This window comes from Cheilinus undulatus, linkage group 6 (genome assembly GCF_018320785.1).
Source record: "Cheilinus undulatus linkage group 6, ASM1832078v1, whole genome shotgun sequence".
Classification (NCBI taxonomy): Eukaryota; Metazoa; Chordata; class Actinopteri; order Labriformes; family Labridae; genus Cheilinus; species Cheilinus undulatus.
The window spans coordinates 40,898,467-40,915,507 of record NC_054870.1 but is presented as its reverse complement, the minus strand read 5'-3'; the positions used below and the strand labels follow the sequence as shown (position 1 = coordinate 40,915,507).

At 39.7% G+C, this 17,041-nt stretch overlaps 1 protein-coding gene across 1 annotated transcript; it reads right to left on the bottom strand.

The window, feature by feature from the left end:
* Positions 1 to 10,021: 10,021 nt before the first annotated feature.
* Positions 10,022 to 16,497, bottom strand: spef1 (sperm flagellar 1). The gene is made up of 7 exons (XM_041790234.1): positions 16,318 to 16,497; positions 16,029 to 16,140; positions 14,852 to 15,008; positions 14,669 to 14,714; positions 10,851 to 10,935; positions 10,653 to 10,758; positions 10,022 to 10,213 (listed from the first exon to the last, which is right to left on the bottom strand). The coding sequence occupies exons 1-7, from the start codon at positions 16,424 to 16,426 to the stop codon at positions 10,100 to 10,102; spliced, it is 729 nt and encodes a 242-aa protein (XP_041646168.1). The 5' UTR covers positions 16,427 to 16,497; the 3' UTR covers positions 10,022 to 10,099.
* Between the last annotated feature and the right edge of the window lie 544 nt (positions 16,498 to 17,041).

Below are 17,041 nucleotides of genomic sequence, written 5' to 3'. Positions count from 1 at the left end.
CTGTTCAAGTGATTTCATGATTCAACAGGTCTGGCAGTTATTAGGCCTGGGTGTAGCTAGTGCAACTGATCTCAGCTTTCCGAAAAAGGTTAATCATAGTTGATTCATGATTTATCAAGGGTGGAAATGACTTTTTCCACAAAGGGCCAGGTAGTTTTTGGATGTTTTTTTTTCTCTTTATAAATAAAATCATCATTTAAAAACTGAAGTTTGTATTTACTCAGGTTATCTTTGTTTAATATCAAAATTTGTTTGGTGATCTGAAACATTAAAGTGTGACAAATATCTAAAAATAAGACATCAGCAAGAAGGCAAATACCTTCTCACAGCACTGTACGTTTTAAGTTAATGATTCGCAGGTGAAATTTTAAGCTTTGACAAAACTGCATCAAAAAAATGTGTGAATGCTTTAAAGTTAAAAAGAGTCACTGTAGAAACATTCAGGATGTTGCAAAACAACAGCCAAAAATTAAATAGTAATACCAAGAACTGAAATCAGAACCACTGCCCGATGGATATGTGCTGCTGTGAGCTCTACAGTTGTTGGACGGTTACTGAACAGTGGTGGGACAAGAAAGCATTGGTGTGCTTTAGTGGCAGTGTGAAAGAGAAATCCTTTCTTCAGGCATGTAGGTCAGAGCTGTCCAAACCATTGCTCACGGGCCAAATGTGGCCAGTGGCAAATTCCAAAAAATAAAAAGTAGATATGACCTGTATTAGAAAATGAAGCTTGAGCTTGACAATGAAGCTTGTGCATTGTTGTTTCAACACTAGGTGGTGCTGCTGTTTTACTTTTGTGAATAACATTTAACACAAAGAATTAACCAAGACATGCTTTTTTCCGATAACTAAACTGAGGCCACAGCATGTTAACAACTAAAATAATAATATATGTAATATATATGGAACGGCCTGATTTAGGGGTTCCCAAACTTTTCAGCCAGTTACTCCAAAAACGACAACACCACAAACTGGGGATGCCTACCAATCCTTGGGGTGTTTAGTTTAAAGAGCATGATGTTCCTAAAAGCAACATGTACATATTTACATTTTAGGGAGCTTTTGTACTTACATTTCAGAGCAAATCTCAATTCGTAACAACTACTTTTAAGGAAAGTAAACTACTTTTTAGGATATTTTTACATTAATGGATAAAATGTACCACTTAAAAGTATACTATATTAAATCAATTTAAAATTCTCTTTTTTGGGGTAGGTGGTGGTGTGTGTTCCCATCCGGCAACCCCCTTCAGTGTCTCATGACCCCCCCCCCGACAGCAAAAATGTTGCTGCTTTGTCTTAATGTGGAGAAAAGCAATCAGCATCTCCTCTCCTGCATGGAGTGTTGCTCTCATCCTCACCCAGGGGGGATCCAGTGGTCAGGATGGGATCCACCCCTGGTCAAGGGCTGACCAGGCCCCCTGAAATCTGATTGGCAAGTCCAGATTCTTAACTATTGTTATTATTATTATTATTATCATTATTGTTATTATTATTATGCATCAGTTGGTATTGATTGGTCAAACTGCTGCATAAAATAACAACCTTTTTTTCTCCAAAATCTGGACAGTTCACCCTCAAGTTAAAGTGTAGGCTTGTACTTAATTTGACAAAAATCACTCAATGCATTCTTGAAATATTGTGCTTACAAGTTTTGAGGTTAAAGTGGCCTTGACCCGACACCTCTGAATTCTGATCAGTCCTCCATCCTTGAGTCAGAGTGGACATCTAGGCAGTTACACTTCTACTTTGGCCTGTGATCACCAAATGTAATCAGTTAACTCTTAAGTCAGAGTGGATATCTGAGCAGAGTTTAAAGAAAATCCTGAAGAGAAATATTTATGAATCACATTCACAAGCAAGGGATCAACATGAGTCCCACTGATCTTGGCTTTAAACATGCAACAGTTGAAAATTCAATCAGGTCATCCTGAGTCAAGGTGGAAACTTGTGCCAATTTTGAAGGAAATTCCTCAAAGCATTCTTGAGATATTGAAAAGAAACAATCAAGACAGACGAATAGCTGAAAACATGAGGCCTTTGACCTTTGCTACCATGGGTTCAGAGGCATTAAAACCTATTCTAATCCCTGAATAATAAAACTGACACTACGTGCCCTCTTTCAGACACACCAAAACAACAGTTTTTGGTGTTATTTCCTAGTTTTGAACATTAAAAAGGGTTAACTCTCACTTTCTCTTGAGTGAGACATGATATGTGTCCAGATTTTTTGGAGACATTTATAAACACTGCAGATGTTTTGATTCTCTCTTTCATATTTATTTAGTAGATGTTTTTCTCATCTTTAAAAACACTGAAAAGTCACTCCTGGGTTTCAATGTGTAGAGTTCACCGCATACTCATAATAAATGTGGCTCCACCAAGTTTTCTGGTCCACAAAATGATGAATCATACATCTTGCACGTGTAGACTCGTCACTTATTTGGAGGTCTTGGTGGTGGAGGCAACATGAGGATGATTCAGCCAACAGTTTCTGAAAATACAAACACAATCTATCATACAGGCCCTGTTGTTCTAACCCAGATAATGAGTTGTAAACATTGAAAAAAGAGTGATTTGTTTGTCTGCTGGGTTTGTGCAACGCTCCTCCTAAGAGACTTGAGTCTAAACCACGAGTCCTGCCCTCAGCAGGGCTGGTCAGCTGCTCTCGGAGGATTTCCAGAAAGAATTACATGTGAGTGTGTGACTGTAGCCCGAATGACCAGATGAGGGATAACTTCCTCTTCTGACCTCTGAGTCCTCGCAGGGATCTCTGGCATCCTTTCACAGCAAAAGCCGGGTCTTTTAGAGGGAGGTTTAGTTTTGGTCTGACCCAGATTGTTTTTCTTTTCTTTCTGATGTCAGGATTTGAGAGGAATATGATCTCAAAGCATGTTTATGACTGCAAATAAACTTCCCTTATCCTAGTTATGTTTTCTTGACCATGATTTTTTTTTCTGGTGCTCATTTTGATGGGTGGTCTTATTTGGGGTGCACATCCAGCGAGTTCAATCCTTTCACCTTCAGGAAGGAAGGTCAGGATCAGGGTGAGCTTCATCCTGGACGAACCAGCGCTTCTCTTTCCTTCCTTTTGTCTTCCATCATCAGATCCCTCCAGCCTTCACTCCTCCCTGGATCTATCCCTCCCCAGAGGTTTGAGGGTGTGGTTCCTCCTCTCTGAGTGAAAAAATCTATTCCCAAACAGCAGCGAGATACTGAATATGATTCATCAGCGGCAGGCAGCGCCATCATCAATAGTCGCTCTGTTCTGCAGTTTTCTTTCACATTCCTATCCTCTGTGTGTTGGTGCAAAAACACACACTCATACAAAGAGAATTAGCTTAAATAGTTCTCAACACATCTTTGTTTCAGGAGGGATTTATCAGCACTTATCAGCCAGATGTGTCTTTCAGGCTCTCCACATAGTTCTTTGTTGCACGTGTCAAAAGAAAAAGTAACTGCCAACATTAGTGTTGGAGGTGTTTATCTTTGATGGAACTATGCAGTAATTTCCAGGCCTGAGGAATGAGGCCAGTGTGGTATGAGAAACAGAAAACTGCCTTCCCCTTTGTGGTCACTGGAGGCTGGTTTCAAAACAAAGTGAATACCAAGTAGCATCCTCAGTTCGTACAAAAAAAGCCAATGCAGAAGCGAGAAAAACTGCAGTTCCTCAAGTGTCCACTTGAGGCTGGCTGCCAAAATTGAGAACTGTCTGTTAGAACCCATATTACAAAACTCATTTTCCAAAGCAGAAATAAACAGCCTGGTTCAAAAATGTTCAAAACTATTTCCTTAAAATACAAAATATTACTAAAAATACTATTTTGGGGGATTTTTTTTTTATAAGTCATCCATTTTGATTTTCTGTAGACTGAGAGCTATAATAACTATAAATTTGTATAGTTTAGCCTCCTGCTATGGGTTGCACCAGCTGTGTGTAAGTTCAAACGTAGCCTAGCTTGAACGTAAGTTCTAACGACAGAGTTTACGTTCTACCAACATTATAACTTGGAAGAGCAAAAGATATCACTGGCAATTTGGTGTCAGCAATGTGTCCCCCATGATCAATAACTGTTGTTTTCCATGAGAGGAGAACATTACCGCTGAACTGTTAAATTATCTCATGTTATTAGCGACTTCACCACTCATTGTCAGGGTTGTTACTTTATACTGGCCTTAAGTTTAGGCTGAAGGCTTTAATAATCACCCAGGCAAAAAGCATTATCTGCACTGTTTTAGGATCAATGGCAGTTAGCATATGTTTTTTTTAGTTGTTAGCCTGTTAAAGACAATTCAACACGACATGGAGCGCTGGAACAAACACTGGGTTAAAAAATGCTTTTCACTGATTGGATAATTGAGTGAAAACATAATATCTGGGGTAATAGTTGGGTTAGTTTGGACGTAAAGCTCTACCAGTTAAGATTGACCCTATGTTTCTGTGGTACAACCGAGCAGTGACACAGCTTAGGCCCCATCCACATGGAGACGAATTCAGGAATGTACACAAAATATTTTTGTCCAAATGCAAATGTCAGGAAAAACAAACATTCTTGTAGTGTGACATATCCAACAACATGTCCAAAATACCCGTGACCATAGTTAGATAAGACCAAATATGTCTGAATTTTTCTTGCATTGTTGTCTAGCTTGACACCCCGAGCTGACGTCAACAGCTTGGATCCAGACTTCCAACAATTCAGCGCAGTCAGTCCCCACTTTTTCTCCTGCCAGGGATTTAAGTGTTTATATAGCAAAGCTGTATGTATTAGCAAGGCTACCTGGGCTAGTTTTCTTGACATGTTATTACATGAATACATTAAGTTCTATCTGAAGGATAACCAGTCCATATAGTCCTCCTCTTGATACATTGGGATGAGCCCATTGTTGCTTCTTGTTTGTGGTTTTCTTTTTCTTGGAGCAAAATACCGCTAGTATCAAGAGCACTTCTGTTGTAGCTATGATGATTGACAATCTTCTGCAATCTTGACCTGTGAACGGCCACGCAGTTGCAGAGACAGTGGTGATGACAGCATATGATGAGTGGTCAGGATCACACTTATAGTGTGCCCAGGCTGTCAGCCAAGACTGGAAAAGTGTCGTTGTATAGTCTGACTTGATGCCGTTGTGAAAGACCAAAAAATTGTGTAGTCTGAGCTGGCCTTTGAGCCCAGTTCAGACTAAAGATTTGTGTCAAGACAAGTTGAGACTTAAAATTGTTTTCAATGGGCTGCTCTGCAATGTTTTAAAAGACTGTCAGTTCAAACTCATGTAGCTAGAGGCATCAGCAATAGCTGAAGTGATGCACTACACATTAAAAGAGGGGGAAGTTACTTTTCTTTACCATCCATCCATTGAGTCAGGGTCACAGTGGTCCATTGAGTCAGGGTCACAATGGTTTTAAGCTAAAAAGTTGACCCAGATGTCTCTCGCTCCAGCAACACTACTGAGCTCCTCCTGGAGGATTCTGAGACGTTCCCAGGCAAGAAGGGATACATAAAATCCCTCTGGTAAATTCTGGGTTTACCCTGGGGTCTTCTCCCACTTGGCAGTGCCTGAAAGACCTCCACTGGGTGGTCTTCCAGGCACTGCTTTTAATGTAAAAGAGCAACGGCTCTTCCAAGGAGGAACTAATTTGAACTGCTTGTATCAGTGATGTCATACTTTCAGTCATAACTCAGAATTCATGAACATATGTAGGGGTGGAAATCTAAAATCTAAAGCTTTGCTTTTCAGCTTAGGCTCTTCACCAGAACAGTCAGGCACAATGCCTGTAATGATGCAAATGTAGAACCAATCCTTCTGTCTGTATCACTTCATTTTAACCTCACTCATGAACAAGACCCCGAAATACTTCAGCTCTTTCAAGTGAAGTAGGGACTTAGTCCCCACACAGAGGAAGTAATCCACCATTTATTCCACCACTTTTCTTCGCAATAAGAGTTAACTAACACAAAATAAAAGGTGGAAGAGAACAGCGGACTTGGTACTAAACTGCTGTATCTGCCTTCACCCTTACATGTATTACAGGCCTCTTTAGTCACAGATTACCCGGTTAAGTTGTAATGAGGTACACAAATCATATCTGCCTTCCAAGTCTTCAGTGTAGACTTTGGCCACATTCATTTGATATGGCTGAAAACTTGATGATTATTGATTAGGTGATAGGAAGGGAATCAGATCATCAAAGGTGTGTTGTAGCAGCAGGCAGCTGAAGAAAATCATCTTCTCTGCACAAAGACAACACAGCAGGGGTACACAAATACCAACCAACACACCCTGTTATGTCCAATCTAATACACCAATAAGTAAAGAATACCAAACCACCGCATCCTGCCATGATCTGATTCGGAAAGTGCTGTAAACTACATTTCTATATAAAACACTTCTCTATTTTAAAACACAGAGCATGAGTAATGATCCGCGTTTTTTGAATCGACTATGTCTTTACCATATTTAGTCATCTGTCAGCTCTGTCATACATTAATGCTGAAGATACTGCATCATGAGGGGAAATGAGGTGTTTCATTTTATCCTTGAATAATCTTTAACTGGAACTTTAACAAGAACAAGAGTTTTATACAAAAAACGATGGTGAAACTTTACAACTGGAAGGAAATTAGGGTTTTGAAACATCTTGATGCATGTCATTTTCTTTGCAGAAGTTGGTTAATTTCCATTCTGAATGTTTTTACTCTGTTATCTCTGTGTGCAAAAGAAAGTTTAGATAATTTAAGTGTTTTTGTAGGTTTATTGAGCATTTGGCAGTGTGAGGTTAGAGGCTCTGTTAAGGCACAGACGGTCCAAGAAGACTGAAGATAAACACTCTATTCAAATGGATTCTACACATTCCTCACAAAGAAGTAACCAGAAGTAAATTTACACAAACAGGGCTATCAACCACTCGATGAAATGTTTCCTAAAGCTAAACACACAAGGACAATCAATATCTGCCATATCTACGGATATAAAAACATGAATGAATAAATGAACCCTTTTAAATGACACTTTTCTATATCAAAACCAGGGCTGTAAGTGTTTACACAGTAATCACAATCATACTGAGGCCTGAAATTAACATTAGCATTAACATTTTTGTAATAGCAGTAATCATATGGTATTTTGTCATCCTAGGCACACCATAATTAAGCAACTGTAGCAGCTGGATACTACTCATCAAAGCATCTTCCTGCTTTCACAGTAATCCAAAATGAGCACACATCTTTTAATGTCTCATTTCACTTCAAAAAAACTCCCAAACAGCTCAGTGAACAAGTCCAAAGTAATAGATGCCTTGCAATTTCCGGTTCCATCCCTTCCTTTCCACAGTTTTCCATTTACTTTTCAATCTGTGGAAAGTTCTTTTTCCTATTGTTAAGCTATTCTTTTTACTTCAGAGCTACCAGAGGTTTCCTATTTTCTTTCAAAATAAAACAGATTTTCAACAAACAGGAAGTTGAGAACCCTTAGCTTAAAGTCCAAAACACACCAGCACTGTCTGACCTGTGCGCAAACCATCGGCCTCTTTATTTTCAATGAACAAACCCACACTGGTGGCAGCTAGACCCACCTTGACACGACGCACTGCTGCACTTCAAACCACTCTTTTCGCTGCTCCATTTCCAGGACAGCCTGCCGAGGCTGGTGGAGTATTTTCCTGAAGAAAGCAGCTGTTTTGTACACCACAGTTCTGTTTGAGAGCACGGAAGAAGAAATTTAGTGCCATCTTGCATTTGAAGTGTAGAATAAGTGGGAGGCCTTGGTTGCTCGTGACATAGACAGTGTGTATCACTCTGCTCTTAGAGTTACAACTAGTGATGGGTGCATCATTGTGTCCTATATGAGAAGGTTGGTTGTCCTTCCCTAGAAGAGAAGCTCAACAAATAGTTTTTTATATATATTTAAGGCCCTCATTGGAAAACTAACCCCTTATATCTCAACCTTGCTGGAGTGGAATCTTTGTGGCCACATGACTTGCCATGCTGATTCTTTACTTCTTGAAGTCCCCTGACCTTGTACTAATCTTGGTAAAACAGCTTTTCCCTTTGATGCCCCGAGCTCATGGAACTTCCTCCAACAAACTCTAAAGACTGTCGTTCTTCCCTCTCTGTCAGAGTTTAGGACTTTGATTTCTAGCCACTGTGTTTCACTTTGCAACTGATTTACTTGATTTCAATTTATCTGACTTTGTCACTGACAATGTGTTGTTGTTCTCAATAACTGTTATTATATACTTTGTTTTATTGTGCTGTAGTTTTACAGTGCTTTTAATCTCAATGGCATTGGAAATAAGGGAAACCTCAATGTCCTTTCGAGAATAAATAAAGGTTTGAATTGAATTTATATACCATTGCTCTCATCGTTATTTCACTGCCTGGTGAGACGGGAGGCAACCCCAAGCACTCGCTTTTGTTATCAAGCGCCTGGCCCAGCATTGGCTGATGAGGAATTTGACTAATGATGTGTTGGAGCAGTAACTGAGGCGTGTCATATGACGAGATCCGATGCAGCGCTTTTGTGTTTTGGGTTTTAGACAGCATAAATAACTAAATTTAACAGTTAACAGTTTCTTGAGAAAATTTCTCAACTTAGGTAATTGTTGACTTTAACTGGTTCATGCTGAACTAGAACTTCTGAAAAGTGTCAATGTTTTTGTATCAACAGAGGATCATTGGATGTCAGTAAGTCATTTTGTACATGCACTCCCATTTCCTAATGTGTATCCAAAAATAAGAAACTGTTCCAACCTCCAAAGGCCGGCTCAGACTACACAATTTTTTGGTCTTTCAATACAGTACCATAATAGACTATGCAACTAAAATCTTGTCCTGTCTTGGCCGACAGCATGCAAATTATGCTCTAGTCCTGATGAATCAAGAGGAGGACACTATGGATGGTCTCTCCTTAAAATAGAACTTAAGGGGGGGCGCACAGATAGCCTAGCGGTCTAAGGCGCTGCCCATGTATGCGGGTTCGAATCCGGCCTGTGGCCCTGTACCGCATGTCTCTCCCCACCCTCTCTCCCGTTTCCGACTCTATCCACTGTCCTCCTATGGAATAAAGGCAGAAAAAGCCCAAAAATAAATCTTAAAAAAATAATATAGAACTTTAATGGGTGCAGATGGTCTAGTAGTTATGTTTTGCCCCATGTACATGGGCAGCCTGGGTTGAAGCCCCATGGCTCCATTCCCACATGTCTCTCCCCCGCTCTCTCATCCCTATTTCTGATTCTATCCACTGTCCTCCTCTATGAATAAAGGCATAAAAAGCCCCAAAATAAATAAATAAATAAATAAAATAACATGATGTATGAATGTGATAATGTCAAGTAAATCACTGTATGTATACAAAAATCCCTGAAGGGAGAAACAATGGGGATATGTGTAATGCCCCTCTGGTAAATGATGATACAAAGATATGGAGCAAATGCTCTCCTATTGGTAGACGTCAGGATTCACGTCGTTGACGTCAAGTGAGGTGTCAGACTAGACGACGATATGAGAAAAATTCTGACATGCTAGCCTTGTTGAATCGTGGTCATGGGGCATCTTGGATGCATTGTTTATGCCACATTACATGTTCCTGACGCGCATAATCAACCCTGAGGTTCGAAGATTTGCTGCAACATTGCAGTTGGGCAAAAATCTGGCTGAACTTGTGTAGTCTGAGTCGGCCTTTAGTCATTGTTTCAGACCACAATGGTGTAGCAGTGCAGCACTTATTTGATTGATAAATCTTAAGTCAGCTTCATAAAATACATCTCTTTGCATTCATTTTTGATTCCCAAATTAAGACCCTAGTAAGAATTGATTCACACTGTTAATATGAACCTAAAAATATGATTTGAAATGCAAGTAATTTAATTGTAAACATCTGATTCCATTAAAAAATTGGATTAAACTTGATTAACTGTCAAAATCTTATGATTAATGGCAATTAAAAACGCAATTGTAATCCAGGTGTGCTTTTCAACTTTTAGAATGAAAAATTTAAAACTCCATAACCTCAATCTTTGCCTCAGGATAATGTTTCAAAGTGTTCATTGGAGTTTAGTCCTGCATGTTTATTTATGTCACACATTGCCATTGCACATGTTTGTATCAGTGTGCGTTGCCTTTTCCTTTGTACGTCTCCAGATGCCGTAGCAGATCTTCTATCCTCATGTCCTTCAGGTGAACCAGGTGCTCCAAGCGACTGACTTTCATCTGCAGGATCTGCACACCAGGATGCAAAAAGGATGTGATGAAACCAGAGGAAGTTTATTTCTAGAGCTGTGAATTATCTCACTGAAGCAAAAACTTCCTGAGCTGCGGAAAGACATTTGTGTCTTTGCTCTACCTTTTCTCCAAGTGCAGATGTGGCAGAGAAAGAAATAAAGTAACATCCTGTGAGGTGATACTGACTCACTGACCACAGCTGACACAGCTCATGACGCATGCATCACACACACATCCAAACATCTCACACTTTGACTCCCTCACACACACATTTGAAACAATATTAATGGTAGTGTGTATATGTTTGTGACAAAACTCTTTCCAAGCAGGACATCAAAACGGAAAACGATTTTGTGTGCAGATGTCCAACCAGTCAGCTCAGTGTTTCCCGGATTCACCTCTGTGTGTGTGTGTGTGTTAGTGTGAGTGTTTTTACCTCCACGGTTTCCTTCAAAGCCATGACATCTTTCTCCTTTTCCTGCAGGATCAGTCGTAAAGCAGGGTCCATGTTGGGGTAAAACTGTGCTGTTTGCTGTGGTTTACTGCACAATGAAGGAAAACAGGCACATGTTATCTTCACAAAAGCTGCAGTTAACTCATCAAATCTTCATTTAAAGCTTCATTTTGCTCATACCCAGCCTTTAGTTTGTTCTTTTCTTCTTTTTTCGTGTCATCTCCTGCCAGCTGGGCCAGAAGTTTGGCTTCATTCTGGTGGATTTCTGCAGACAACAAAACAGATAAGAGTTAAAAACGTGAAACATGTAGGGATTAATCCAACAAACCTGATGACAAAAGTAGGGTAAAAGGAAGAGGAAAGGAGGCAGATAGGTGGAGAGAAAAGGAGCTAAGATAAGAAGAAGGAGAAAGAAAAATGAGGAGGCTTTTAAGTCCAGCAGTGCTGAGCTCAGGTTGGCGATAAAGGCCATCTGGTGATGTGGGGAGCTGATATGAGGACCTGTTGTGTATTGGGTGGAGATAGAAGAGGAAAGAGTAGAGGGAGGGGGCGCAGGTCTGAGGTCAGCTACACAGGGTGGTTTCAGGGACAGATGAGGTGTGGGAAACGGAAGAACGACACTCCCAAAAGGTCCTGTTATTCTCAAATCAGACGTGTGTGATGTGGTTGATGTAGGTATGTTTGTGTCTCTGTGTGGCCTCTGCTATCTCTGAAACGGATTAGCATTTACTGACAACCCTCAGCACAAAAGCTCAGACAATATCAGGGCAAGGGAGATAAGGCAGGAAGTAGATAAGATCTTGGAAAAACATTAATATAAGAAGCACAATTACTATCACAGCAGTCATTTCAAAATCCTCTCTGGCATAAAAACAGCTGTGTTTGTCTTTAATATGCTGATTTTGTGTTTGTTGGCTGTCGGATCATCTTGTACATTCCTACACAGCTTCTTAGTTGCAACTTTTGTTTAGATACAATTTTTCATATCTTTATCTTTTAATAACCCGTTGTCAGCATAAGTACCACTGCTTAATAGCCTTCTACTTCCTTTAACCCACTACCACCATGACATACAGTATACGTTGTTTGTGTTAACCTACTTGGCAATAAACCATTTTTTTTTCTGAAGCATTGGCAAAAAATGTCTAAAATTACCTCCTAGAGCTAAAAAAGCCCACAAGTTTCCAACTGTGCGGCTTCAGTCAGGGTTACAGACCGTCTGTGTCAGCTAATACACTCCACAGATGATACTGACATCAGTTTAAATCTTCACAAGGCGTTAAGTCAAAACACAGTCATCTCATTCCTGTTAATTCAGCACTTCTATTTTTTATTTCAGCTCATTTCCCTATTTGACTGACGCAATCACTGGAACTTGTCACTGTAAGAAAATTCTGAAGAATTGTTATAAATTGTAAAACCTTTAAAGGTTCATTTAGTCATTATGGGGCTCTTCTAGGAAATGAACTATTGCTGACCTGAGATCTGGTAAACCTCTTTGTTCTTTTCAAATCACTCCCCTGACACTGTTTTTTTCCATGGGTGTTTGACATTAGCTGTATGGTCGTTCACCCCAGTTAAAGAGTGCATAAACAGAGATTTATATGTATTTGTTAAGGGAATTCAGTTACCAAGTGGTTATCCTTTATTCTTTGGACACATTTCAGAGCTTACTGAAAACTATTTGATATTTGATAGCTCAGACTGCATACTGAGGTGGTCTGGGATGCCTTCATCTGTATTGAATTGGTTGTACAGATGCAAGCTGTCACACATTAAAGAGCACCTCATCAACTGGCGTGATCTGCTGTATCTTAAGTTATAATCAAAATTATTCAACCCCCATTTCAAATCAGGTTTGTTGTGAAAATTTATAGACTTTCAGCTGTTTGCAAAAAAACAAATTAAAAAAGCAATTGAAATAGCTCAACACAATGAATGCTTCAAGTGGTTTCCTCAAATTCAGCTAAAAAATACAACTTATAATGATTTCTCCTGTCTCAAAATTATTTAACCCCTTCATGGAAAGTATCTTTAGTACTTAATAGAACACCCTTTTGCTTCTATGACGTCCTGCAGATGAGATGCATCACCAGGAACTCAGCGTTATTGAGAAATCTTAGCTCATTCCTCATGTGCAATATCCTCCAGATTGGTAATATTCTCGCGTCTGCATGCTGCAACCCCACCTTCTTCAAATCCCACTAGAGATGTTCTATGGGGTTCAAGTCAGGTGACTGTGATTGCCAGTGTAGAATCTTCCAGGACTTCTTCTGCTACCAAGCCTTGGTAGAATTTGAGGTATGCTTAAAATTATTGTCCTGTTGGAAGGTCCAATGATGCCCAGGCTTCAGTTTCCTCACAGATGGCAAGACATTTGCTCCTTGGATTTCCTGATACTTCAATGAATCCATCTTGCCCTCCACAGGCTGCAGGTTTTCAGTGCCAGAGGATGCAAAGTAGCCCCAGATCATCACCAACCCACCACCATGCTTAACTGTGGGCACAGTGTTCTTTTCAGTGTATGCTTCATTCTTCCTCCAGACATACCGCTGAGCCATCGTGCCAAAAAGTTCCAGTTTTGTTTCATCACTCCACAAAACAGAATCCCAAAACCTTTGAGGCTTATTTTTATGATTTTAAGCTTATTGGAGTCGACTTTTCTTGTGCTATTGGGTCAGTAGTGGCGTACATCTTGGAGTACAGGCATGGAAACTGGCTACATTCAAGTGGCTCTTTATTTGGTACAATTTTGTCTTTATATATATTTAAAACAACAACAGAAATGGAAAAAAGGAAACAGTCTCTCAAATGGCAACTAGCCAGCTCATATAACCGGTTTGTCCTCCAATGACACATCAGTTCTCCCATGAAACATGTTGTCTGGAATTGAGTTGTCTCTTCAAACTAACTAATGCCCAGCAAGACTTATTTGCTAGACACTAAATCACTATGTAATTTTAAAACATATTTATGGCAACAAGAGGGAAAATAACATTGAAAAGGCACTGCTAGCCTCTTAGCTTGTGGGAAATTTTCCCCCAATCATTCTCATCCCCTGCAGCTTCACAGCACAGCAAAGAGGGATACCGGGCTACAGTAATAGGGATGTGCAGTTCATGAACGAGTTGGTTCAAAGAGACAAATCTTTTATGTGAACAATAGGATCCTGATCCAGTTTGAGAGCTGGGTTGCTTTTCTCTGTATGTGTTATATGATTGACGGAATAGGGTTGGCCCTCTCTCCACACATACACAATGCAATAAAGATTTTTGCATGATGGTGTAATATGCATGTTTTATACCTGGGGTGTCAGTAAGCATGTTTCATCTGTACCACACGGCCTTCTCTGAGAAAATAATATTTCAGAAAATAATCGCATGAGATTTTTATATATTTAAAAGATTAAGCACAACTGGAGTAAAACACCAGCACAAATATCAATCAAATGCCAAAACATGGCTAAATTTGGTTGATCAAAGAAGCAAAAATAATACCAAATGAAGAGCTGAATGGGAGCCAAAAGAGTCGGCTCTATCTGCTTAGCCGAGCAAAATGATACAGATCACTAAAAAGAGACGGAATTCCTATCAACATACAGTAATGAGGCATGGAAATTATGTGTGGGCTGTTGTTTGCATGGGAGGCGGGTAAGTGAGTTCAGATTCCAGGTCATCACTGAGGATGTACTGTTAATTAACACTATGTACGCTGTACTAAAGAGCAGTCACTTGGTATATATGGTCTCCAGAATGCAACAGTAGTGTTACAATGAAAATAGCACCTTTGTGCCTACAGTAATATGGTGAGCCTGGGGTGTGTGTTGTAGGGTGCAGTTAGCTCCGAATGCTGAGCATTTGTTTTTGAGCCCATTTGATCAGTGTACTCATCTCTGTTTTACTATGAAGCACACTGAGTTGTCTTCTGTGTGAAATGTGCTCAAATTGATAATGAATGGCATCATAATACATGTAAGAAAAAAGAAATAAAATATCTACCTGTTTGGAGTTTGTCCTGGTTCTTGTGGTCATAGTACTGCAAATCCTACATTTAAAGGAAAAATGTGGTTCTTTAAAAAAAAAATTAAGGTAACTTTTTGATTTGTATCACAGAAAATGATCTAACTTGAGTCTCTTAAAGAAGCATTAAGGCAGACAGACTGTCTATAGGCACAGACATACATTACAGATCAGTATATTGTCTGTGGTGTGCTCCAGTTTCCTCTCTATCTTGTCCCTGAGGGCGTTCAGTACAGGCTCTATCACTCCAGCAGTGTTCAGTACAATCCTCCTCACTGTCTCCTCTTGCACAACAAAGTTCAGCTTGGAAAACACCTTCCTGTCCACAGAAGAAATAAATTAATTAAAAATAAACACACATGTTTCCAATTGACAGAACCAGACACAATAGAACAGCAGAGATTAAACTTGAGATGATAAAGACTATAAGAGCTCAACATGTTTACAGTGAGGACCTATAAAGCTGTAGCTGGCTGTGAGCCACATGTTTGTCCAGGGAGACGATGAGTGGGTGGGTGCTGGACTGGTTCTCATGACTAGATGCAGAGGCCCGTCACAGCCTGTTCTTCTCCAGGAATTGAGTGTTAATGTAACAAAAAAGTAATCTTTAAGTTATAAACTTTTTTGTTGAGTAACTGCTCATAGGAGATCACTTAAAAGTAAAGTGGACATGCTATCCAAATCAGATTGTTAATTTGAATCAGTGCATCTGAAAGGGAATAACAATATGTCAGTCCTGACAAGCAGCTTTATTAGTATGAGGTTCTTCAGGTAAACAAGGGCAATAGCTCCCCCAGTCACTCTAATTATAGAGTTACTCTGATGTCCACTCAACAGCCACAGAGTTACTCTGATGACCACTCAACAGCCACAGAGTTACTCTGATGACCACTCAACAGCCACAGAGTTACTCTGATGTCCACTCAACAGCCACAGAGTTACTCTGATGTCCACTCAACAGCCACAGAGTTACTCTGATGACCACTCAACAGCCACAGAGTTACTCTGATGTCCATTCAACAGTCACAGAGTTACTCTGATGACCATTTAACAGTCACAGAGTTCTTTGATGATGAAGGAGTTATGTAATCACATGTGTGTCCCAAATAGAAGGAAACTAATCAATATGTGAACAATATAGTCAACCAATCATCTACCACAAATGTTTGACTTAATAAATGCTACAACCAAGAATTCATTAAAGGAAGAGTAAGTTTATCTATCCTGATTGGAAGTTTCCATCACTAGCTATTCAAGTTATGTGTTCTTTAAACAGTTTCCAATAAAAGTAAGCATGTAGTTCTACTAAACAAACAAATAAATAAATAAAGTGTCCTGCCTGTTTAGAAGGTTCCAGTTGCTGATCTTCTGCTGTGTGGAGTTTGCAGGAACATAGTTGTGCAGGTCAACTATCTTGGGGATGAAATGTTTGACAACCTCTGCAGCCATCACTAGAAAGAGTTCAGTGGAGAGGAGCAGTCAGCTCACGAGTAAATAAATAAATAAACACTTCAGCTGTGAACAGTCAGAGAGGACGAGAGTATACTTGATATGAGTAATTTCACGCCTGCCGTTTATTTTGCTAATTCAAACATCTGGGGGCGACAGCAAAAACAAAAATAACAAACCTCCGTCGCTGAAGTCTCGAGTGATGTGTCTTTTCGGCCGAGACAGAGGAATTTTGTCTATCCATGCGTACAAATCCTGTAACTCCTCTTCGTTCAGTTCTCGGTTCATGTTTCCTAAAGCAACATCTGACTTTTAGACGGGTTTTAAAGCTCCAAACTCTCTGACAGAGGTTGTTAGCTAGCTAGCCCGTTAGCTTCCCTAGATAACTGGTTGTTTAAGGCGCTGCTAGGCGACGGCTGCTATAGCAACGCCAGTTATGGCGTCTGACTTCCCTTACGCATGAAGTATCTTCATTTAGGACTTTTACCACATTTTGTAATTTTTGTAAAGGCATATAAACAAGATTTGAAGTTTATCTTTTTACCGGTTCTCAGGGGGTGTCTTGTCAGCATCCTCAGCTCCTCTTTCACTACTACTAGCATCAGCTAATCCTTCTTTTTCTATCAATCATTCATCATTACTGCAACTGGCATCGCCCTCTCTTGACTCAGATGGCATTTGCTCCACTATCTTGAAAGCTTTCCCATTACGCTCCGCTCTTAAGCACTACATAATATACCAAAATAAGCAAATTACTTTCTAAAAAAAAAAAAAAAAAAACTAAATACATTTATTTACAGCCAAAAATAGTCATTACGGATTAAGTTTTTTAAAGAACAAAAGTCACAGTAATAGCATTGGATTGTGCCTGATATCATGATGTGATGCATGATGTCAAATTTA

Bases quoted from the DNA above. Each gene is read 5' to 3' on its own strand.
- spef1 (XM_041790234.1), bottom strand. From the start codon at position 16,426: ATGAACCGAGAACTGAACGAAGAGGAGTTACAGGATTTGTACGCATGG. The intron at 14,715-14,851 runs GTATGTCTGTGC...CTTTAAATGTAG, and splicing joins ACAATATACTGATCTGTAAT to GATTTGCAGTACTATGACCA. The intron at 10,214-10,652 runs GTAAAAACACTC...CCTGGTGTGCAG, and splicing joins CTTTGAAGGAAACCGTGGAG to ATCCTGCAGATGAAAGTCAG.